General features: G+C 45.6%; 1 protein-coding gene across 3 annotated transcripts; it reads left to right on the top strand.

Annotated features, from left to right (window-relative positions):
- Window positions 1-600: 600 nt before the first annotated feature.
- PTHLH (parathyroid hormone like hormone) lies at window positions 601-23,161 on the top strand. 3 transcript variants are annotated; one of them, XM_029047669.2, is made up of 4 exons: window positions 601-927; window positions 6,310-6,434; window positions 16,089-16,511; window positions 22,688-23,161. In XM_029047669.2, the coding sequence occupies exons 2-4, from the start codon at window positions 6,334-6,336 to the stop codon at window positions 22,695-22,697; spliced, it is 534 nt and encodes a 177-aa protein (XP_028903502.1). In that variant the 5' UTR covers window positions 601-927; window positions 6,310-6,333; the 3' UTR covers window positions 22,698-23,161. The 3 variants fall into 3 exon arrangements, with proteins under 3 accessions (XP_028903502.1, XP_028903509.1, XP_028903493.1); XM_029047676.2 differs by having other exon boundaries at window positions 601-942; XM_029047660.2 differs by lacking the exon at window positions 601-927 and adding an exon at window positions 5,044-5,699.
- The last annotated feature ends 608 nt before the right edge of the window (window positions 23,162-23,769 follow it).

Raw genomic sequence — 23,769 nt, 5'->3', positions numbered from 1 at the left:
TTTTACAGATGAGGGGACTGAGGCCCAGAGAAGGAATGGGAGGAGGGGAGTGGGGAGAGAAGGGGCAAAATACGGTCCCCGAGCCCTCGCCTGAAAGTGTTTCTGGGACCCTCAGGAGGAAGTTGCTCTTAGCTTGCACAGCATCCTTGTAATAATAATAATAATAATAAAATAATAATAATAATAGCATTTGTTAAGCGTTTCCTACTTGCCAGGCACTGTACTAAGCGCTGGAGTGGATAAAAGCGCATGCATCCCGCCCCACATGGGGCTCACAGTCTCAATCCCCGTTTTCCAGATGAGGAAACTGAGGCCCAGAGAAGTGACTTGCCCAGGGTCACCCAGCAGACAGGCGGCGGAGCCGGGATGGGGTGGATCCCGCGATGCTAAACTGTCAGACTGTCTTCGGCATGGAAATCTTTCAGATAAGAGGCGGGGCTACAATCTCATTGGCTAAAGTGCGTGTACTGGATGAAGTACACGTTCAGTTTTATTGGCACTTGCGGCTTTTCTAAGCCTCGAGGGCCAAAAAAAGGGGGGGGGGGGGGGGGGGGAAACATACCTACTGTCTCTAGTTGGCAGCCATCTATCTTTAACATCACGGTTGGTTACTCACTTAAATGGGAAGGTAGATTATGATGTCAGAAATATTCTTTTCGAAGGGGGCTGAAGGACGGGGTGCTCGACTATATATTGAGAGGGAAGCTTTCCATCCCAGGGTAATAATAAAAAATAACTTGGAGAAGACACCTGCTCTTCAGAAACTGCTTCAGGGAGAAAAAGTGTCTGCTTAGAGGGGAAGCCTGGAGAGTTGGCTTATTTGAGCCTTGATTCTCATTCCTAAAGTAGAGAAAAAACCCTTTCGGAAGAGGCTGCCGAGAAGATCTTTGGCCAGAAGGGCAGAGAAGACTGTAAATCAAGGAAAAGGTGAAGTAATAAATTGTGAGGAAACTTCGGTTTTCCAAGTTTATAAAGACTATTTATTTTTCCTGAGTATGTATTTTTTTTTTCTTTTAGGGGAGGAGAGGAAATTCTGAAAATATACGATAGATGTTTTGCCATTAACACCAGTAAAGAGCATATGAGTTAAAGGAGGGGTGGAGGGTGGGGTGGAGAACGGAGAGACTAGGGAGAAGGGGTTAAATAGTTTGTTTTTCTTTTTTAATTAGTTAAAAGGTCAACAGAATTGACGGTACCTTTTAATGTATAACAGCCACGCGAGCGTAGTGAACTTCTTAACGTACAGAGCACCAAGTGAACAGTAAACTTTTAATGTATAGGGCGCCAACTGCATAGTGACCTTGTTTACAGCCTAAGTGATTTAATGTTTGAAATCTGCTTTCAATTTCAGCCTTTTTATTTTTGGTTTAATTTGCCTGTGCGGTATGAAATTTGGCTAAGAAGCTCCGGGGGTTCGGGGGGTTTGTTTTTTAAGCGTGGAAGCAAATATTATCTTGTTAATGTAAAACAACCTGCAGGTCTAAAAAAAAAAAATGGTTTATTCGTCATTTGCTTCTGACAGGTTTTGTTTTCTAAAACCTAAAGATTACGTCCAGGCTCCTGAGCCTGTTGGAAGGAATTTACGATGCATCAAAAACTGTCAGCGATTTAAAACAAATGACACTCCTGTGTTGCCCTAGTCCTCTCTCTCATAGAGTGCCAAACAAACAGGTCTAACATTTAGAATTGCTAAACATTCCAGGAAAGTTGTGGAAATTCCCATGGGTGCTGATTTAATAAAAACGAGGCGGCAGGGAATTTTTTTTTTTCCTTTTTGGAATGAGGAGTTTAAAGGGACAGAAATCGGAGAACCTGAGATGGGAATAGCTTCCACAAACCCATAGACGTTGCAGAAGAAAAGTGATCCAGGTGGGCGAATGAGGAGGTGCAGAGGGGAACGTAGGTGTTAGCTCTGATTCTAAGGTTGAACCCCCGCAGGTAGGTGAGATGGAAAATCAACTTGAGCCCATTTTCATCAACCCTTTACCTTCCGAGGGAAAAATAAAACTTCCCACCCCATCCGTTCGCCTTCTTTTAAAAAGAGGTCGAGAAGAGAAGCCAGGAAATGCAACTTCTCCCTGAAAGAGTGGATGGAGTGGATGGCAACACTTGGAGGTTATTTTAATCACTGAAACCTCCAGGAATTAAGCTCACCTCCTCAGTTGTTAACAACCACCTATATATATGGCTTTCTCCCTTCCCAATTGCGCCAGAGATGATGATTGACTTTTCCTGAGTTCCTAAAACGTTTCTTTGTAAAAGAGCGTTGCATCCAGCCGGGTCTGACGCAGGGGGAGACCCTGCGCGTTATCCAAGATTTCCTTGGGAATCTGGGGGGGGGGGGGGCTCGGGGATGCAGGAGCAGGGAAAAGGATTGTGGACCGGGAAAACAGTGGGTGTGGGAGCGGGTCCCGCTTCAGCTGGGGAAAAGGCTTCGTAGTTTCCACGAGATTTCTTGGCCGCATTCCAGATGGGTCCCCAGCTGTTCTCCAAGAAATCCTATCTCAGCCTCAGGACTGAAATTCTTTTTGAACGCGGGGGAACTCTTCCTTCTCCCTGGAAATCCCTCTACCTGCTCCATATGCTGTGTGTGTGCATTGTGTGTGCTTGTGAGTCTGTGTGTGCATTGTGTGGGGGGAGTCTAGGTGAGCGTGCGTTGTGCGTTTGTGAGTGCATTCGATGAGATTTGTGAGTCTGTGTGTGTTTGTGAGTCTATGCATTGTTTGGGGGGAGTGTTTGTGAGTCTATGCATTGTGAGGGGAGTTTATGTGAGCTTGCGTTGCGCGCTTGTGAGTCTGTGGGTGCATTAGGTGAGGGTTTGTGAGTCTGTGTGTGTTTGTGAGTCAGTGTGCACTGTGTGAAGGGAGTCTGTGAGCGTACGTGGTGCGTTTGTGACCCTGTGGATGCATTATGTGAGGGTTTGTGAGTCCGTGTGGGTTTGTGAGTCTGCTCGAGCGTGCACTGTGCGTTTGTGAGTTTGTGGGGGCCTTGTTTGTCTGTCGTGAGACCTTGGGCAAGTCATTTCACTTCTCTATGCCTCAGTTCCCTCTCCGTAAATGGGGATTGAGGGTGGGTCGAGGGCTCCGGTTTGCTTGTATCCACCCCAGCGCTTAGTACGGTGCCTGGCACATAGTAAGCGCTTAACAGATCCCATCATCATCATTATTATTTTGCTTCTGTGTGGGCAGTGTGAGTGTTGGTGAGTCCGTGTGAGCGTGTGCTCTTTGGGTGGGTGGATGGGTGGCTCTCCTCTTAGGGCCAAGCGACCGGCCCGTCCCGCCCACGTCTCTGCCCTTTCTCCTGGAGATTCAATAGTATTTATTGAGCGCTTACTATGTGCAGAGCGCCGTACGAAGCGCTTGGAATGGACAATTCGGCAACAGATAGAGACGGTCCCTGCCAAATAACGGGCTCACAGTCTAAACAACCCGGGCAGAGATGCCACAGGCCAAGGCCGGGGCGGCGGGAGGGGGTCAACCCACCCTTGCAGAGACCTCTCTCTCTTCTCTCTCTCTCTCTCTCTCGTCCTCTGCTTCTCTCCACTGTCCCTCCTCTCTCTCCACTGTCCACTCTTTTGCTTGCTCTACAGTCTCTCCTCTCCGGGCTCTGTCTCTCTGCGTGTCTCTCTCTCTCTCTCTAGTCCTCTGCCTCTCTCCGTCGTCTCTCTACTGTCCACTCTTTTGCTTGCTCTGCAGTGTCTCCTCTCTGGGCTCTGTCTGTCTCTCTGTCTCTCTGTGTCTCTGCGCGTGTGTGTCTCTCTAGTCCTCTGCCCCTCTCCCTCCTTTCTCCGCTGTCCACTCTTTTGCTTGCGCTACAGTCTCTCCTCTCTGGTCTGTTGCCGACTTGTACATTCCAAGCGCTTAGTACAGTGCTCTGCCCATAGTAAGCGCTCAATAAATACTACTGAATGAATGAATGGTCTCTGTCTGTGTCTCTCTTTGTCTCTCTGACTCTCTCTCTCTGTCTCTGTCTCTCTCTTTAGTCCTCTGCCTCCCTCCCTCCTCTCTCCGCTGTCCACTCTTTAGCTTGCTCTACAGTCTCTCCTCTCTGGTCTCTGTCCGTGTCTCTCTCTTTGTCTCTCTGACTCTCTGTCTCTCTCTGTCTCTCTCTTTAGTCCTCTGCCTCCCTCCCTCCTCTCTCCACTAGAGCGTGGCTCAGTGGAAAGAGCACGGGCTTTGGAGTCAGAGGTCATGGGTTCAAATCCCGGCTCGGCCATTTGTCAGCTGTGTGACTTTGGGCAAGTCACTTCACTTCTCGGTGCCTCAGTGACCTCATCTGTAAAATGGGGAGGAAGACTGTGAGCCCCACGTGGGACAACCCGATTCCCCTGTGTCTACCCCAGCGCTTAGAACAGTGCTCGGCACATAGTAAGCGCTTAACAAATACCAACATCATTATTATTATTATTATCCACTCTTTTGCTTTCTCTACAGTCTCTCCTCTCTGATCTCTGTCTGCCTGTGTCTCTCTCTGTCTCTCTCTCTAGTCCTCTGCCTCCCTCCCTCCTCTCTCCACTGTCCACTCTTTTGCTTTCTCTACAGTCTCTCCTCTCTGCCCTCTGTCCGTGTCTCTCTGTCTCTCTTTCTTTCTGTCTCTCTCTCTAGTCCTCTGCCTCCCTCCCTCCTCTCTCCACTGTCCACTGTCCACTCTTTTGCTTTCTCTACAGTCTCTCCTCTCTGCCCTCTGTCCGTGTCTGTCTCTCTGTCTGTCTCTGTCTGTCTGTCTGTCTCTCTCTGTCTCTAGTCCTCTGCCTCTCTCCCCCCTCTCTCCACCGTCCACTCTTCTGCTTTCTCTACCGTGTCTCCTCTCTGCCTGTCCGTCTCTGTCTGTCTCTGTCTCTCCCCTCCCCCCGGCTGCCGGCTCCCTCTCCTCGCCGCTCGTGTTCCTAGGGCGCCACCTCTTTGCAAAACTCGCTCTTGAGCAGCAGGTTTCCCAGAGCGTGTGAACATTCCCGCTCCTGCCTAGCTCCCCGCCGAGATCTCCCAGCTCCTGCCTAGCTCCCAGCCGGGAATCCAGCTCCTGCCTAGCTCCCGGCCGGAATCTCCGAGCTCCTGCCGAGCTCCAAGGCGGAATCCCAGCTCCCGCCTAGCTCCCGGCCGGGAGCTCCTAGCTCCCGCTTAGCTCCCAGCTCCTGCCTAACCCCCCAGTTGGGAAAAAAGCTCCTGCCTAGATCCCAGTCGGGAAAACAGCTCCTGCCTAGCTCCCGGCCGGGAATCCAGCCCCTGCTTAAACTCCCAGACAACTCCCACCTCCCGCTTAGCTCCCAATTTGGGAATCCAGCCCCTGCCTAGCTCCCAGACAACTCCCAGCTCCCGCTTAGTTCCCAGCCGGGAATCCAGCCCCTGCCTAACTCCCAGACAACTCCCACCTCCTGCTTAGCTCCCAGCCGGGGAAACCAGCCCCTGCCTAGCTCCCAGACAACTCCCAGCTCCCGCTTAGCTCCCAGCCGGAATTTCCTAGCTCCTGCCTAGCTCCAATCCGGAATCCCAGCTGCTGCCTAGTTCCCAGGCGGGATCCCAGCTCCCAGCACGCTTCCAGCCTCTAGTATACCTCTGCCTCTGCTGCTATTGCGTTTCCAGCAACCTGGCTCTCCGGGCAGAGGAAAGACACACTTCACTTGACTCCTTTTCACAGCGCGCGTGTGTCGGGACACAACTTTTCGGAAGCAACCGATCCATCTGAACGTTGCATCAGAGGAGGTATATGGCCAGTCGTGCATGCCTCTGCGTGTGTGGGTGTCTGTCTGTCTGTCTGTCCGTCCCACCTCCCTGGAGAGGTCCTGAAGCTGGAGTTGAGGGAACTTTTATCCATTCATTCGAATCGTATTTACTGAGCGCTTGCGGAGCGCTGAGCTCTGCCCTAAAGGCTTGGAAAGTACAATACAGCAAAAAAGAGAGACAATCCCTGCCCACGACGGGCTCCCTTTCTTCATCTCTCCGCAGACTCACGAGCCGTTTGCCAGATTAATTAAACATTGCTACGGGAGACATGTAAACACACTCCTTTGCCCTGATGAGTATATAAACCCTTTCAATGCGGCTATTATTATTTCAGAGGAAGTACTTCTGATTTGACTGGTTGGTTTTTTTTTTTTTCTAATCTAGAGTGTGGAGTAACTGGCCACTTAAGTAAGTCCTGACAACCCTGAGAAAGCTTTTTTTTTTCCTTTTGCAAGATATTCTAAAACTGTAAACTGTTTAAACCCAACCCCCCGCCCCCTCCCCTCCCCCCTCCCCCCCACCACCAGGAAAAAAAAAAAACGAATCCAAAAGCAGGAGTGTCACTTTGGACTTTCTCATTTCGCTGCAGGTCCCTGGAGCAAGAGGATCTAAGATGTCCAGGACGTTGTTTCAGCAATGGAGCTTCGCGATCTTTCTGCTGAGTTATTCCGTCCCCACCGCCGGTAGACCCGTGGAGGGAATCAGCCGCAGATTGTAAGTTGGCCCTTTACTAGACTCTCCTTGGGCGCTTTCCCTCCGCAATCATTTAAAGGAGGGAGAGGGTCAGAAAATAAGAAGAAGAATAATGGTATCTGTTAAAACGCTTACTACGTGCCAGGCACTGTACTAAGCGCTGGGGTGGATACCAGCCCATGTGTCCTTTCCCGCATAGGGCTCACAGCCTCAGTCCCCATTTTCCAGATGAGGTCACTGAGGCCCAGAGGAGTGAAGTAACTTGCCCAAGGTCACACAGCAGACAAGTGGAAGAGCGGGGAGTAGAACCCATGACCCTCTGACTCCCAGGCCCGGGCTTTAAGCACTGCACCATGCTGCTTCCAAAGCTGGGGTTTGGGGGGATGGAGGGGGAGATTTGCCTGAGATTTGCAGCTGGCACAGGATTTTCATGAGTTCTTCCAACTTGCCAGTGGTGTGTGTGTGTGTGTGTGTGTATGAGTGTGCATGTCCTTACTTCAGTTTGTGGGAGGGAGAATTTCAAGCTACCTGCCGGAGCCTGTCGGGTCGGATGGGAACTTCAAAATGGACAGTGTAACTGGTTGAACCCCAAAACTGGAAACGACCTGTGAAATGGGCTTCTTTGGGGGATTCTTTGGGCTCCTATAGCCCAGATCCTGTAGAATCCTTACAGAGGATTGACAGTACTGACTGGCTTTCCTGAAGGAGAGTTCTCCATCAGCTCTTGGAAATTTAAAATACTCTGAGACTTGAAGAGGCTTAGATAACCGGGAGGAAGCAGTGTATCTTTCTCTGTGTGTGTGTGTGTACATACAAATGCGTACTTAGGAATCGCACACAAACGTAGACTCACATCTTTTACTGTGTATGGCGCGATGTCTACATGCACAATAAAACCTTATTACATAATAAATGGCATATTATCTAATAAAATAGTAACAAGTTGGTGTTGGCACCATTCCAAGTCTGGTATTGATAGTTTTATAAAAGATTAGTAGTTGGAAGTAGAATGAATTTCAAGGGTGGAAAGATTTTCGTTGGACCGCTGCCACTTTGCAGTAGTTGACTGGAATCAAATAATTGACTTGGAAAAAGAAAGACTTGCATTTTGATGTGTCAGCGTACATCTGATGGGAGGATACTTCTCAGGACGAATAGTGGATTAAAAACAATCAGAGATCTGTTGGGCCGAAAGAAATCCCATCACTCCTGACAAATTACAGAAAAATTAGGGCGGCGGACCCAGGTCGATAAGGACGTGATCTCGCCGATGGTATGAGGCTTGGGGTTCACTGGGCAGCCGTTCAAATGGCAGGCTGTTGGAGTGGCAGATAGTCCCGGGTGGGGGGAGGGGGCAAAGACTGTGGGTGTTGAGATGGAGGGAAGGATGTGATTAAATTTGTGAATGAGTCGAGCGGGCTCTGGAGACTGTATTAAGAAGAAAAAGTAGGTACAGTTCTTCCAGTAATAAGGATGGTCAGATCCAGTTCAACCAACTTTCCAGGTAGGTCCATAAAGACAACCGTTTCATACATTCCCTGGCTTTTTTTTTTTTTTTGGATCAGAACAAAAAACTCCTAAACGCAATTACTTTAGACATGTCTGAACCTTGGCACCGAAATGGAAATCTATTATGAATCTCCTAAGGCAAATCATGTAGAACATTGTATTGAAGATAAAGCCGCATTGTATTCTTCAAGTCAGTGTTCTGCTGATGTGCATTTCTCTACATTCTCTTTGAACTATTTTTCTATTATGTTCGGGAAAAACCATGTTTGGGATTATGTAAATGAGGACACTTGAAGTACAATTAAATACTGTATTTACTTGGCTCCGAAATTCCCATTTGGAATGGATCCATTTTTTTTCCTCTCAAGTTCTTTTAGAAATACCTGTTTTCTGTTGGAAGGAACAGTCTTTGACTCATGACTGAATCTCCCGCTCTCACCAATTATGGCATAAAAAGGTGCTAAGTTGTCAAGAAAAAAGCTATTCTTAACCCTTTCTTTGCTGTGGCATGCAAAACACACATACCAAACCATTTAGCTGTCAGTGACACCGGTGTAGTTTTGTTGGTGAGTGAAATACAATATCACAATTAAACACTTGCACTCTGCAGTTATAAAACTACCACAACACATTCCTACCGTTCATGGCTAAGAGATCATTACATGACAGCCATGCTTTTCCATAGAGGTTTAAATCACCAGTGGATGAAAATATTAGCCACGGCCATTACTGGGAAGTGGTGGTAGAAACTAGTCTTCACAAATGCTGAGCCTCCAAAGAGCTGCCATTTTACATCTGCTAGGCTACAAGTTTGCTTATTAATATACTTCCACTGGGAAGTAGATGGGAAACAGCGTGACCTAGTGGATAGAGCATGGGCCCGGGAGTCCGAAGGACCTGGGTCCCAATCCTGGCTCTGCCACCTGTCCGCTGTGTGACCTTGGGCAAGTCACTTCACTTCTCTGGTCCCCAATGACCTCGTCTGTAAAATGGGGATGAAGACTGTGAGCCCCACGTGGGACAGGGACTGTGTCCAACCTGATCAACTGGTATCTACAGTGCTTAGTACAGTGACTGGCACACGGTAAGCACGTAACAAGCACCGTTAAAAAAAAAAAACCTGCCAGCACCCAAAGCCTCATTTTTAATGAAATTTTATTAATGTACAATAAACTGCATTAGTCGCCCAAGCCCCCTCCCTATGAAATATAAGGGAAACTGCTTAATCTCAACTACATATATAGTTCATTGCCATTAACAAATCCCGCAGTGTCAGAACGGAGCGGGACCGCTTTGAAAATGAATGCGTTATTTGACACTCGGTTTCGGCAATCAGGTGGGCTTTGAGAGACTTCCCAAAGCAGATGAGAAGGTTGATCTTCAAGAGAAAACTTGACTGCTCTGGACCTTTAGGATTTCATTCTGACTCCGCTTACTGAAGCCAAGCAGGGAGTGGATCTGGGCATGGTCACAGACTGTAACGAGGGAGAGCAATTTGGTCAGGTGGATGGATCGGTTCGAGTCCGGGATGGAACAGAGAGCTCCCCACATTCATAAACTTGCAACATCACTGGCTCGGGGATAAGATGGGTTCCTTCCCACTTAGTGAAGAGCATAACTCTCGACTGAATCATCAGAGTTGGGAGAGTCCTCTAGTTGGAGTCGTCCTAATTCTGACACCCTAAGTCTGTCTCTTTCATGCACCGCGGAACTTGGCTTCTCTGGCATCGAAGAGTCTTTTAGGAGTCCGGGTCTTTTTTCATTTTTTTCATGGCAGTTGTTAAGTACTCATTATGTGCCAGGTACTATACTAAGCGCTGGGGTAGATACGAGCTAGTCAGGTTGGATACAGTCCCACATGGGCTCACCATCTTAATCCCCATTTAACAGGTGAGGTAACTGAGGCACAGATGAGTTAAGTGGGCGTGCTAAGATCGCACAGCGGAGAAAGGGTGGAGCAGGGATTAGAACCCAGATCTTTCTGATTCCCAGGCCTGAGCTTTATCCACTAGGCCACGCTGATTTCTGAACTGCCAGAGACATGCCCAAAACACTCTTGAATCCAGGTTGAATTCACCTGATAGTTCCTTGATTCTCTTTGCCAGAGACATGCCCAAAACACTCTTGAATCCAGGTTGAATTCACCTGATAGTTCCTTGATTCTCTTTGCACAGAAAAGTTCCTCCCCAAAGTACGGACCCAGGGAATCAACAACCCCAATATCCTGGGAGGGCAAAAGGAATTAGCTCGGCTAAAGTTGGCTCCCACATTTTGATGTTTTTTTTCTTTTTAACATGTAAAGGGGAAATCAGAGAGCATGCTGTATGTTCCTAATGTTAGATCTTAGTTGAGCAGTTAATGTCATGTGAAGTGTAACTGTGACATGTTAGACAGGCTGACAGAATAGTAAAATGTGATCGGGAGCTAGATTTACATTAATCAATCAATCATATTTACGGAGTGCTTACTGCGTGCAGAGCACTGTACTATGCGCTTTGGGCTTATTGTATCTTACTCTCCCAACCACTTAGTTCAGTGCTCTGCACACAGTAAGCGCTCAATAAATACGATTGACTGACTCCAGCGTCTTGGGAGTCAAACCACTGGAATCAGACTTTCACAGGGTCAAGTACGATATGGATTTTCAATTTGCAGCTCGTTGGTAACAGCGTTTTCTTAACCGAAGCCTTTGAAACCCTGGGCGAGTTGCCTAAATTCATGTTAGAGGATTAAGGAAGGTTGGGGATTTTGTGTGATAATAGCAATTACTACCTATAGGTGTGTAAGAGGCAGCGGGGAAAGTGGCGCTCTTCACACACTCGTCTTAACTTAGCAAAGCCCTAGGCTGTTGAAGGCTTTTTTATAAACTAAGAGGCTATAATGATAACTACGTTTCCCACGAGCAGCATCCTGGGAAAATGCAGTGCTTAAGTCAGGAAAGCTGTGTGAGTCACAATTCACAGGCTGACCACGATGATAGAAGCGCTGAATTGCCCCAGTCGGAATGGGAATGAAGAGCTTGCTTGATTAGCCTAGTCAAACTAATTTGAAGAGTTGGCCAACTGTAATCAGAACCAGACTATGTAACAAAGCTAGACTGGTGAAGAAACCCTTTTGTGTAGGTTTTCACCCAAAGAAATTACATCCAGCCTCTAAATACAGCACAAAGGAGGGACTATCCTACTTAGGGGATATATATATATTTAGCCGTCCCTCATTTTCAAAGACGTCGCCATGGATGGCAACAATCTGTCCGTAAATGGCTTTGGTGAAAAATTGCTAATTCACGGGTCTTAAAAACAGTCACCTAGAGAAGCAGCGTGGCCTAGTGGATAAAGTCCGGGCCTGGGAGTCAGAAGATTGCTATTGTTTTTGTCTGTCTTCCCCGTTTAGACTGTAAGCCCATCAATGGGACTGTCTCTGTTGCCGATTTGTCCATTCCAAGCGCTCAGTACAGTGCTCTGCACATAGTAAGCGTTCAATAAATACTATTGAATGAATGAATGAATGAAGACCTGGGGTCTAGTCCCAGCTCCACCACATGTCTGCTGTGTGATCTTGGGTAAGTCACTTCACCTCTCTGGGCCGCAGTTACCTCATCTGTAAAATGAGGATTAAGATTGTGAGTCCCATGTGGGACAGGGACTGTGTCCCACCTGATTAACTTGTATCTACCCCAGTGCCTGGCACATAGCATGTACTTAACAAGTACCATTATTATTATAGTCCCACTTGGGACCTTCCGGGAAGAAAACCTCAACAGGACCAATTTAACCTGGGCCACATGGCAATTCCTTCCCCTTAAATATAATCTCAGTCAGTCAGTCGATGGTATTTATTGAGCACTTACTTTGCGCAGAGCACTGTACTTAAGTGCTAGGGAGAGAACATGGTACCCCATAATATTTCTAGCCAGCACGAAACCCATAGAAATCAGAATCCTGGTTATCGCATCCTCAGATTGGTCGAGTCACGACCGTTGGCTTTCAGAGACCAGTTAAGCAACTAAGGACAAGCCCATCTCAACAGCCGCAGCAGCTGAAGGCCATTCTAACAATGAGATGCTCTGGTGTCAACCGACTGTTGAAGGTTTTTGTCAGTAATCGCCTCACAGTTGTTGGGTTTGGGTTTTTTGGGGTTTTTTTACCCTTTCCTCTTCCCTGCCTCTAAGGGCAAGGAGACATTAAGTTAAGAGTTCAGATCAATAAACATTCCCCTCCCTGAACTGACTTAATAATAGGTCTACAGGAAAAGGAAATGATAAACTGAATCACGGAAAGCTGGAGGAAGCATTAGAAAGAAGCGAGAAGTGAGACGTAGGAGTGGAGGAGAAAATGATGACAATACCAGAGGGGAGAGATGGGACAGTCCTGGGAAGAAGAGGGAAAAGCTCAGAGGCTCAAAAGATTGAAATAACCTCCCAGTCAGGGATTTAGGCTTTAAGAAAGCAACAAGCACCAACTGGTTTTGTCAAGCAGCCTGGATGAACACTGCCTGCGGGCCAAAACTCTCCCCCTCCTTCCCTCTTCTCAATGCATCTTCATTAATAACAACGCCGTCACAGTGAGAAACTTATTACCTCGGCCAATGGCTTGCAACGTTTTTCGGTCCCTGAGGTATCCGTGATCTTCATTTCCTATCCAGGTATATCTGTGTCCCCAGGGTATGTTTTATTTCCTCTCCGGCTACATCCGTGAGCTTGAATGTCCGTTGTCAGGTTTAAACAGCGCGATTAATCCGTACCAACTGAACAGTCCACATTTTCAAAGTGAATATACCCCTTTTTAAAAAGACCGTTCGTTACTAGACCTCGTATTTCATAAGGACGCACAGCTGGGTGCCACTTAATCGTTTCCTTTCTTCAAGACCAAATTGCTGACAGGCCGACTCTCGTTTCTTCTTCCGACTCCACCGTTATCTCCATTTATGTTGATCGAGTTGTATTCTTCCACCAGTGAGAGTCGGGGGAAAGAGACAGTGGAAATCTAGGGTAGCTTCCCCGGTGAGGAGGAGGGATGGATGGATTCGGTACCTCCTTTTGTTCCGGGCAAGGGCATCTATTCATTCAGTAGTATTTATTGAGCGCTTACTATGTGCAGAGCACTGGACTAAGCGCCTGGAATGGACAATTTGGCAACAGATAGAGACAATCCCTGCCCAGTGATGGGCTCTGCCCCTCACCTCTCCAAGAGGTGTCTAGGAAATGAGCACCTGGGCCCCTGAAAGCCACCCAATGACTTGCCCAACCAGTGGTCAGTTCCGTTACCCGTAGTGCTCAGATTGGGAGCCACAAAATAGCCAACTACAGGGGGTGCAAACCTGTGCCTTTGGAGGCATCAGGGTCAGCGGCTGAAAGGGCTGAGTACCCCATTTCCTAAAGATAAGTGATAGAAAACTGCAAGAGACTGTCCAGAGGGATTTTCTGATGCTCCTCGGTGACTATTAACCCAAAGTGGTCAATTATTCCACCAGGTTTAAGTTTAAAAATGCAAGCAGCTGCTAACTCTTCTTCCTAACAGTGAACATCTGAGAACCGGATGCACCTTCTGCAGTTCTTGGACGATAAACATCCATAAGGAGGCTGTAACCTTGGAAAGAGCACCGCACTTAGATGTGTTTGCCTATTGGTTCAGGATCTGGGTCTTATCGTGCCTGTGGTCTCCTTAAGGAGAGCGGTGCAGTGGATAGAGCATGGGCCTGGGAGTCAGGAGGTCATGGATTCTAATCCTGACCCTGCCACTCGTCTGCTGTGTGATCTTGGGCAGGTCACTTCACTTCCTCTGGGCCTCAGTTACCTCAACTGTAAAATGGGGATTGAGACTGTGAACCCCACGTTAGGCAGGGATCGTGACCAACCCGATTTGCTGGTATCTTCCCCAGTGCTTAGTACAGTGCCTGGCACATAGTAAGTGCTTAACAAATACCACAATTATCATCATTATTTTTATTTACTGAGGTTCTACATTAAAAGGAAAGCACGAGGAATAGAAGAAATGTGAAATTGATTTGGTAAGAGAATCAATCATAATTACCGGGCGCTTACCATGGGCAGAGCACTGTACTGAGTGCTTGGGAGCATACAATATAACAGAGTTGGTAGACATGTTCCCTGCCCACAGTGAGCTATGGTCTGAGAAGCAGCGTGGCGCAGTGGAAAGAGCACGGGCTTTGGAGTCAGGGCTCATGAGTTCGAATCCCAGCTCTGCCACTTGTCAGCTGTGTGACTGTAGGCAAGTCACTTAACTTCTCTGTGCCTCAGTTCCCTCATCTGTAAAATGGGGATGAAGACTGTGAGCCCCACGTGGAACAACCTGATTCCCCTGTGTTTACCCCAGCGCTTAGAACAGTGCTCTGCACATAGTAAGCGCTTAATAAATACCAACATTATTATTATTATTATAGAAAAGCCCATCGACTGAACTAATTTAAGGCCATGTCTTTGGTTTTAGGAAATCAAAAGCTCAGAAAAATCAAACCCAACTGGGATAGGCCATCTCAGACAAGCAAGCAGCCACTACCAGTTGCGTAGACGAACTGATCTCGATTATCTGATCTTGATTATCAGTTCAGCCAATTGGTCGGTTTGGCCGATGTTCAGATAAAAGACCTTCCACTTCATTACTAATCCTAAATCCGTGCTCGGAATAAGACGGCCTTATAAGGAGATGCCCTTCCAGCAGGGGGATTTCCTAGACAGGTTTTCCTGGATAATTTTACTCTTAAACTGGAAATGTGCATTCCATTGTTCTGGCTTTAATGGGTATAATTTTTAGCTCTCTAGAGCTATGTAGGGTTTTTGGGTTTTTTTTTTGAGCCACCCTATTTATTTCCTGCCCATGGTAAGCATCCTTCCTGATCCCATTCATAAAGAACTTTTGTTTGCAGTCAGTGATTTGCTTTTTTTAATTTTTTCAAATGGTATTTGTTAAGTGCTTACTATATGCCAAACACTGTTCTAGGTACTGGGAGACAGGCAAGTTAATTAAGTTGGACACAGTCCCTGCACTGCATGGGGCTCACAGTCTAAGTAGGAGGGAGAACAGAGGCACAGAAAAGTTGTCAATTGCCCAAGGTCACACAGCAACTGGGAGAACTGGAATTAGAACCCAGGCCTGTGTTCTTTCCTCCTTCAGTGAACCTTAGGTGCAGACTTTATTCACAGCTCTATGCTGGGAAAATGAGTGCATATCTATAATTTTATTTATTTATACTGATGCTATTGATGCCTGTCTACTTATTTTGTTTTGTTGTCTGTCTCCACCCTTCTAGACTGTTGTAGGGTAGGGATCGTCTCTATTTGTTGCCGAATTGTACTTTCCAAGCGCTTAGTACAGTGCTCTGCACACAGTAAGCACTCAATAAATACAATGGAGTGAATGAATAGGGGTCGTCATTGAATTTTCATTCTCACACCCTTCTCGCTCCTTCAGGAAAAACAGTTCTCAGAAGCTGTTAGAATTTTACACTCTTAGTTTTATGCCTTATAGAGTAGAGAGCTGCTAATGCAGGAGGCTGAACTATCAACTCTGGCTTTGGAAGAGAAATGATTTATATATAGAAATAATTTATACATATAAATTATTTCTCTTCCAAAGCCAAAGTTGATAGTTGATAACTTTCCAAAGCCAAAGTTGATAGAAATATATATATTTAGCGAGAGAGGGGAAGACAGAAATCTGTCTCCAGGCCCTTCTTCCCTCTTATACTCTTAAATTTTCTCTTCAGCACTTAGTACAGTGCTCTACACACTTAATAAATACTACAACAGCTACTATTATTACTAGAAAGTGTTGCCTTTCATATTCAAAGACACCTCCGATGATGTTAATAATAATAATTACGGTACTTGTCAAGCGCTTACTGTGTGCCGAGCATCGTTCTAAGTGCGAGGTAGATAAAATATAACAGAGTGGGATACGTTCCCAGTCCCACATGGGGTTCACACTCTTAATCCTTATTTTTCAGAGTAGGTAACTGAGGCTCAGAGGAGTCCAGTGACTTGCCCAAGGTCACGCGGAGGAGGCGGGGTTAGAACCCAAGTCCTCGTGACTCCCAGGCCCGAGCTCTATCCACTAAGTCACGCTGGTGCTCATGATGACGAAATCCTCCTTTCCTAACAACCGAATTGAAACGTCTTCTCCGTCCCCCTCCTCTTTCTCTTTTTAGCAAAAGAGCCGTCTCGGAACATCAGCTTCTCCATGACAAGGGGAAGTCCATTCAAGATCTACGACGACGAATTTTTCTTCAGAATCTGATCGAAGGCGTCAACACCGCGGAGATTCGAGCTACTTCGGAGGTGTCCCCAAACCCCAAGCCCGCCACCAACACCAAGAACTACCCAGTCCGATTTGGAAATGAGGAAGAGGGCAAGTGCCTGACTCAGGAGACAAACAAAGCCCAGACCTACAAAGAACAGCCCTTGAAGACGCCGGGGAAGAAGAAGAAAAACAAGCCTGGGAAACGCAAGGAACAGGAGAAGAAAAAGCGGCGAACTCGATCGGCCTGGTTAAGCTCCAGAGTCGCTGGTAGTGGGGTGGAAGGCGCTCCTCTCTCGGACATCTTGGGGAGTGTGCGAGACCGCAACTCACGGTAAACTTGCTTTCCTACCTCCGTTCTTTCACTCATTCAATCGTATTTATTGAGCGCTTAGTGGGTGAAGAGCCATCATCATAGTCTTCCTTCCCATGATTCCATCTTCCTTTTCCATCTTCCTTACCCATAGTCTTCCTTTCCATAATCCCATCTTCCTTATCCACGGGACACTCATTTCCTAATAATAATAACAGTGATAACAACGATAATAATCATGGTTTTGGGCAAGTGCTTAATATTTACCAAGCACTGGGGTAAATACAGGATAATCGAGTCTCACATGGGGATCACAGGCTAAGTAGGAGGGAACTGAGGGTAGTCATGGGACCAGTGTGGGTAGGATAGTCACATGGCCTCCGGATGAACAGGTCGTCAAATCAAGATACCCCAGGATGCGGTCAGTTTTCCAACACAACCCCCCTGTACACCCAACCTCTCCTGCCACTCTATCTCGGTTTCCTCAGCGGAGGTCTCGGGCCTGTATTTGGGCTTTAGAACTTGGTGACCAGAATCCAGGCTGGGAATTCCACCTCATAAATGAAGAGAGGTTGCTTTGAATTGTTTTGTGATTTTCTTTTTGTCCGCCTCGGCAAACTCCCTGCCCTGTATATTGCGGCTTTTCATCTTTACAGCTTTAACCTTAAGGGGAGATCATGCTAAATGTTCTCCTTTATCTGGAAACAACACAGCCCGTCGCCAGAAGAATTTCCCCACCTTTATGACTCTAATTCGATTCCATCTCTCTGTCAGCTCGTGAAAGCATCACATGGGCTGCTGAAATATGTTGACCATGAGCTTTGGCAAGAGATGTGTTTTCCTCAAATATGACAATGATCTTTTTTTTTTTTCGGAAGAGCAATGATGGGTTGGAAAAACTTAGTTAGCAATGCTGAATTGCTATTAGAGTAATAATTGCACTAATCAATCAATCATCATCAGTGGTATTTATTGAGTATGTTATCATCAATCGTATTTACTGAGTGCTCACTGTGTGCAGAGCACTATACTAAACGTTTGTAGTATTCACCACACCATTCCTTCTTACGACATTTCCCGGACATAGGGAGGGCCCGGTAACATCACTCCCATTTTTCAGAGCGGGAAACTGATTTTAATTTTTAATTACATGCGTTTCCCAAGTCCCATTAGGTGGGATAGTCAGGACGAGATCAAAAGATTCCTGACTCTCTAGTCCAGCTTTCTACCCACTGGACCACACTGCCTCCCTTTCTATAAGTTTCCACTGAGAGGGCTTGATTTTTAATTGAACCTTTCAGCACAGAACAGCTGTGGGATTTGACAGAAAGACGAAAACCACCCAGGAATGTAGCAAACGCTAGGAGTGTGACCTCTTCTTATTTCCACGCCCATATCTGATTCCGTCAATCCTTTCCTTCTTCTCTGGCAGAGGCAGAAATAAGGAGTGATGGTTTCAGAGGAGAGATGTTGACCCGATTTACCAAAGCCGCTCCCCAAGTTGAGTAGTTAATCAAAACCCTGTGTCCTTGTTTACCTACTCTAGTCGATGATAAGTTCTCCTGCATCACTACTAACGATGGGCCGATTAGCGTATCCGCTGTTGGTTCATTAAAAGGGCGATTGCCGGTCAACAGTTATCAGAAACCTGGTGTGTCTAAAAGGCAAAGGGACCCCAATCATCTGGGATAGCCAATATCTAGCACGGATCTCGAGTATTTCCCATGACGTTAAAAAAATAAATAATGGTTTTGGTTAAACGCTTACTATGTGCCAGGCACTGTACTAAGAGCCGGGATGAATACGAGCAAATGGTGTTGGACACAGTCCCTCTCCCATGTGGAGCTCATAGTAGCAATCCCCATTTTATAGATGAGGAAACCGAGGCACAGAGAAGTGAAGTGACTTATTCAAGGTCACACAGCAGATGTGAGGCAGAGCGGGGATTAGAACCCATGACTTTCTGACTCCCAGGCCCGGGTGCTCTATCCACTATGCCATGATAGACACTCAAGTCCTGTAGGCTTTTGGGGGTTATTTTATGATATTGTTAAACCCTTTACTATGTGCCAGGCTGTGTACTAAGTGTCCTGTCAAACTCAACAGGACAGTTACAGTCTGTGTCCCATTTGGGGTTCACAGTCTTAATCCCCATTTGACAGATGAGGGAACTGAGGCCCTGCGAAGCGAAATGACTCACTCACAGTCACATAACGGACAAGTGGCAGAGCTGGGATTCAAACCCAGGTCCTTCTGACTCCCAGGCCCGTGCTCTATCCGTTAGGCCACACCGGTTCTCAAATAAGCAGAAACAGCCCCAGGACCCTTTACTGTCAGACTGAGTTCCCATTTTCTGATCAAGATTACACTATTTACCAGAAATCTGAAAGAAAAAACGTCAATCCTTCGGGATGAATTCGGTTGGATTGCATTGTACATTTTGTGATGCTCTGGAGCTTCCAGAACAGTAATGAAAACGGACCCTAGCCTAAAAGAGAGTAGCGAACTGGAAGAGAAATGGGCAGTAGACATATAAGATTCTTCAGATTCTCTTTCTAGCTTTCTTGATCCTCTTTCTGTTTTTCCTTTCATAGCAGTCTGCGGGGGGGCTCTGTAGGCAGATGTTTGCATCCTCTTTTATCCCGGTGGTTCGGAGAACAGGAAAGGAACATAGATTGAGGAGAAGGGAGAGGAGGGAAGGCAATGGTAAATGCAGGCAGGCTCCATGGAAATTCTGATTTTTAGAAACTATTTGCAAAGCTAACCATATATTAATGCCCCATTTTACGTAGTCTCTTGGCATTATTACCTTGGTTACTTAACCTAGTTGAGAAATAGGACCGAGATTGGGGGGGTAAGATTGGGAGCTCTTTTATAAATTGATTTAAAATAAATATTATTAAGCCAAAAATGTGTATTTCCTCTCATCTGGAATGTCCAGCAGGGAATATATTGCTTTGGTTTCTGGGAATTATGTTTTATAAAAGCTTCGTGATATGTTAATACCTGAATGAGATTGTCCAACCACTGAAAATCCTTATGATGATCATTTTAAATGTAACTACATAATCAGAAGTCTTTTATCTCAGTGTAACTTCTTATTCAGTTCACAAATAAGATATTAGATTTCCTTTATAACCAAAAGAGCCCAGACATCTGTGGTTATGTTGTAGTTGCATATACACGAGATTGTACTCTCCCAAACATTTAGTACAGTGCTCTGCACATAGTAAGCACTCAATAAATAAGACCGATCAATCGATTCAGCTTATATTTATATTGTTTATGGGTCCACTCCCTCAATGTCTCTGATACGCAGATACTGTTGGTGAAGGCAGAAGGGAGAATAATGTGCAAATTATTCATTCATTCATTCAATCATATTGATTGAGTGCTTACTGTGTGCAGAGCCTGTACTAAGCGCTTGGGAGGGGACAGTTCAATAAGAAACAGACACATTCACTGCCCACAACGAGCTTACAATCTAGAGGACTGTATCTAGTTTTCCTTTTTCTCCAAGACCTCTTCATTCTCTACTCAGTGAAAGTGCAATCAAAACCACTCACTGAGTGCTTCCCAAACATCGCATAATATGGAGAGCTTTAAAAAATCACCCCAGTTTTGAAATTATCTGGTTTTGCATTCACTTCCCTCAATTTAAGAACGTGTGTATTTTCCCCCATTTTTTGGTCTAAACTTCAGTCCTCGAAGTTTTTCTTCTAACTGCAATTTGGAAGCATTTTTCCATTCCATCTAACTCCACTAATACAGAGATCATTTCCTTTCGAACCTTTTAAAGGCAAAATTTCCCTAAATGTCCATTGTACCTCCCCTCCCCGCACCATAGTACACATGAAAACCCTAAATTATCAAGAATTTGCTCTTTTTGTGTGTCTCACACCCACACACACGTCTGCCATATGAAACTGCCCACAACTCTGGCAGTCAATTTGACTCCCCAGCCAATCAAATTCCATCCTATAGTCGTTTCCTTGGAAACCAACACACAAGTACAGAAATGGATTGGAGAAAGAGGGAAAGAGGGAGAGAAAGGGAAGGGAGAAAGGAAAGAAGAGAGAGGGAGAGAGAAAAGGAGAGAGATAGAGGGATAGAGAAAGGGAAGACAGGGAGAGAGGGAGGGAGGAAGAGAGAGATAGAAAGGGAAGAAGAGAGAGAAAAAAGAAAGGGAGGGAGAGAAAGAGGGATAGAGACAGAGATGGAGGGAGGAAGAGAGAAAAAGAGTCAGAGAGAGAGAGAGGGAGGAAGAGAGACAGAGAAGGAGGGAGGAAGAGAGAAAGAGAGAGAGAGCGAGAGAGAGAGACACCACAGGAACTTCTATTGGATCAGTAGTGATATGGATCTGTTACTTAGGGAGTCCTCACTTAAGTAATAAATGCTAGCTCCCTGAACTGTCAATCAATCAATCGCTCAATCATTGGTAATTATTGAGCACTTGATGTGTGTAGAACACTGAATTAAGCACTTGGGAGAATACAACAGAACTGGTAGATACATCCCCTGCCCACAATGAGCTTACAGCCTAAAAGACTCACTTGCAAGTGCTGTGCTCCACTCAACTTCTTGAGCTCTGGGTCAAACCAGTGCAGGTAACAAAATGCTCAGAGAAATACAGGAATATTCACTGCCAGAGAGAGACAGACAGGGAGACAGACAGATTCAATTTTGGCCTTTCTTCACGTCCCAAATTGCAATAGTTTGTGGTTTTCTTTTCCAAAACCATAATCCAATAATAGTTTCATTCATTAGTGTATGTAAGTGCAGCTAAAGACACGTCCTTTATGAGTCTCCCCGTCGCAAACTGAATACCCTATGATCCACTGAGTCTGACGTGTAGCAGAATATAAATTTGAAGTCAAAATATACCTCCAGTTATAGCTAAACGTTAGCATTGTCCCTCCAGTCACATCATACGTGAGAAAGAAAAGTCTGATGTGAACTGGAGAAAGTGAGCCGATAATAATAATTGCCGTATTCGTTAAGTACTTATTATGTGCCACGCACTGTGATAAATACTAGATAATCAGGTCGGACACAATCCCCGTCCCACATACGGCCTGCAGTCTAAGTAGGAGGGAGAACAATATTGAATCACCATTTTATAGATGAAGAATGCAGGGCGCCGACAAGTTAAATGACTTGTCCGAGGTCACACAACAAGCATGTGTCAAAGCCACGGTTAGAAACTACTCCCAGACCCATTCTCTTCCTACTAGGCCACGCCACCTCTCGTGCAGGGAAGAGACACACCCATCCACCGCTGGCCAACGAAACCTCTCCGGGCGTCAAATCGAATAAGCTTGGGACCAGGTGATTTTGGCAACGGATTGGCCATGGTTCTTCCATTTTCCAGTTTGCTCTTCTCCCTTTACTCTAATCCTACCGACTCTGTTATACTGTTAAAGTGTACTCTCCCAAGCGCTTAGTCCAGTGATCTGCCCACACTAAGCGCTCAATAAATGACACCGATTGATCGACTGACTGATCGATACCAACGCGACAATCTACGGTGATGGTTCCAGAGGCTTCTTCTGAGCTCTGACTGAGCATTCCTCTACCATCTCCTTCTCTTTCTCAAGAGAAGCAGCACGGCCCAGTGGCTAGAGCCCGGGCCTGGGAGTCAGAAGGACCTGGGTTCTAATTCTGGCTCCGCCGCTTGCCTGCTCTGTGACCTTGGGCAAGTCAACTCACTTCTCTGGACCTCAGTTACCTCATTTATTAAACGGGGATTAAGACTGTGAGCCCCAATTGAATGACCTTGTATCCACCCCAGCACTTAGTACGGTGTCTGGCACATAGTAAGCGCTTAACAAATACCATTTTAAAAAACCAACAACTTCTCATCCTCTTCCCGCTCCAAATGAGCATCAGTACAGAGTCCCTAAGCTCCACAGACTGGAGGTGACCCGCAGCATGGCACGGTGCTGGATTAACTCCCTGGAAGGCCCGCATACCAGACAGAGTTAGGAATGTCATGGGGATCCTGCTGGCTCAGTGTTATTTATCCCTCTTCCTTCAGGGTATATTTAAGGGAGAGGCACACCCTATCTTTCTGATTTTTTTTACAGTGTAATTTTATGTTCTTTAATTTTATGCCCCTCGTTTTTGGCCGTTCGATTTGTAAAGAGGATTAATCTTTGTTTCCCCACCCTGTCTCTCTCCTTTCCCTCTCTTTGCAGGAGGCATTGACATTTCAGCCGACATCTTCCGTAAACACGTTGCAGTATTCTGTAATAGTGAACAGATGGAAAGTATTAGAAATATTTATTGTCTGTAAATAGTGTAAATCCATTGGAATAAACCTTCTCCCTCATTGCTCTATGAAACTGCACATTGGTCATTGTGAATATTTTTTTTTTGCCAAGGCTAAGCCAATTATTATTATCACATCTACTATAATTTATTTTGTTGAATGATGTATTTATTTTGTAAATGTATCTTGGTGCTGCTGACTTTCTATATTTGTTGTAACATTATGCACTTTAGATATACATATCAAGTACGTCGATAACTGACTCAATAAAGTGTCCTTATTTTGTGGATGATTTTAATAAATGCATAAGTACAATTTTCAAACTGATTTTCCTCTGCATGTAAAAATAGCAGTATTTTAAATTTGTAAAGAATGTCTAATAAAATATAATCTAATTACACCGTGACTCAGAAGGTGAAATATGTCCGTTAGGATTTTCAGGAGAATGATTTTTTACAACATTTGAAAATGGCCTTAAGTTTAATATGTTTATGTTGGTTCGAGTTTTGGCATTTTCGCATTAGCTTTTAGTTAAAAACCGCTTAAAATGTATTTTGTTCCAATAGTTGGTTTCAAGACTTCAGAGTGACTGAACCAACTAGACGCTGTGTTAGAAAGCAGATCTCTCTCAAAGGCACTGGAAGAGGGTTAGAATGCAGGGGGAAAGACAGAGGTCATGGCAGGCAAACAGTGGGGTGATAATTTCTTATTTATATCAGGTGTGCTATTAATCATTGCTATTGCTTACTTAATAATGATATAATATATTCACGGTAATATAATGAAATATTCTAATTCACGTTGTTAATAATAGTATCCGTTAAGTGCTTACTGTGTGCCAAGCACTGTTCTACGTTGCTGGGGTAGATGTAAGGTAAACGGGTCAGAGAGCCCATCCCACATGGGCTTCACAGCCTAAGGAGATGGAAGACCAAGTATTAAATCCACATTTTACAGATGAGAGAACGGAGGCACGGAAAAGTTAAGTGACTTGCTCAAGGTCACACA

This window comes from Ornithorhynchus anatinus, chromosome 2 (assembly GCF_004115215.2).
Source record: "Ornithorhynchus anatinus isolate Pmale09 chromosome 2, mOrnAna1.pri.v4, whole genome shotgun sequence".
NCBI lineage: Eukaryota > Metazoa > Chordata > Mammalia > Monotremata > Ornithorhynchidae > Ornithorhynchus > Ornithorhynchus anatinus.
This window is presented reverse-complemented; position numbering and strand designations above follow the sequence as displayed.

Excerpts from the sequence above, each read along its gene's own strand:
- PTHLH (XM_029047669.2), top strand. The coding sequence starts at position 6,334 with ATGTCCAGGACGTTGTTTCAGCAATGGAGCTTCGCGATCTTTCTGCTG. Across the intron at positions 6,435-16,088 it reads GAGGGAATCAGCCGCAGATT|CAAAAGAGCCGTCTCGGAAC; the intron begins GTAAGTTGGCCC and ends TTCTCTTTTTAG.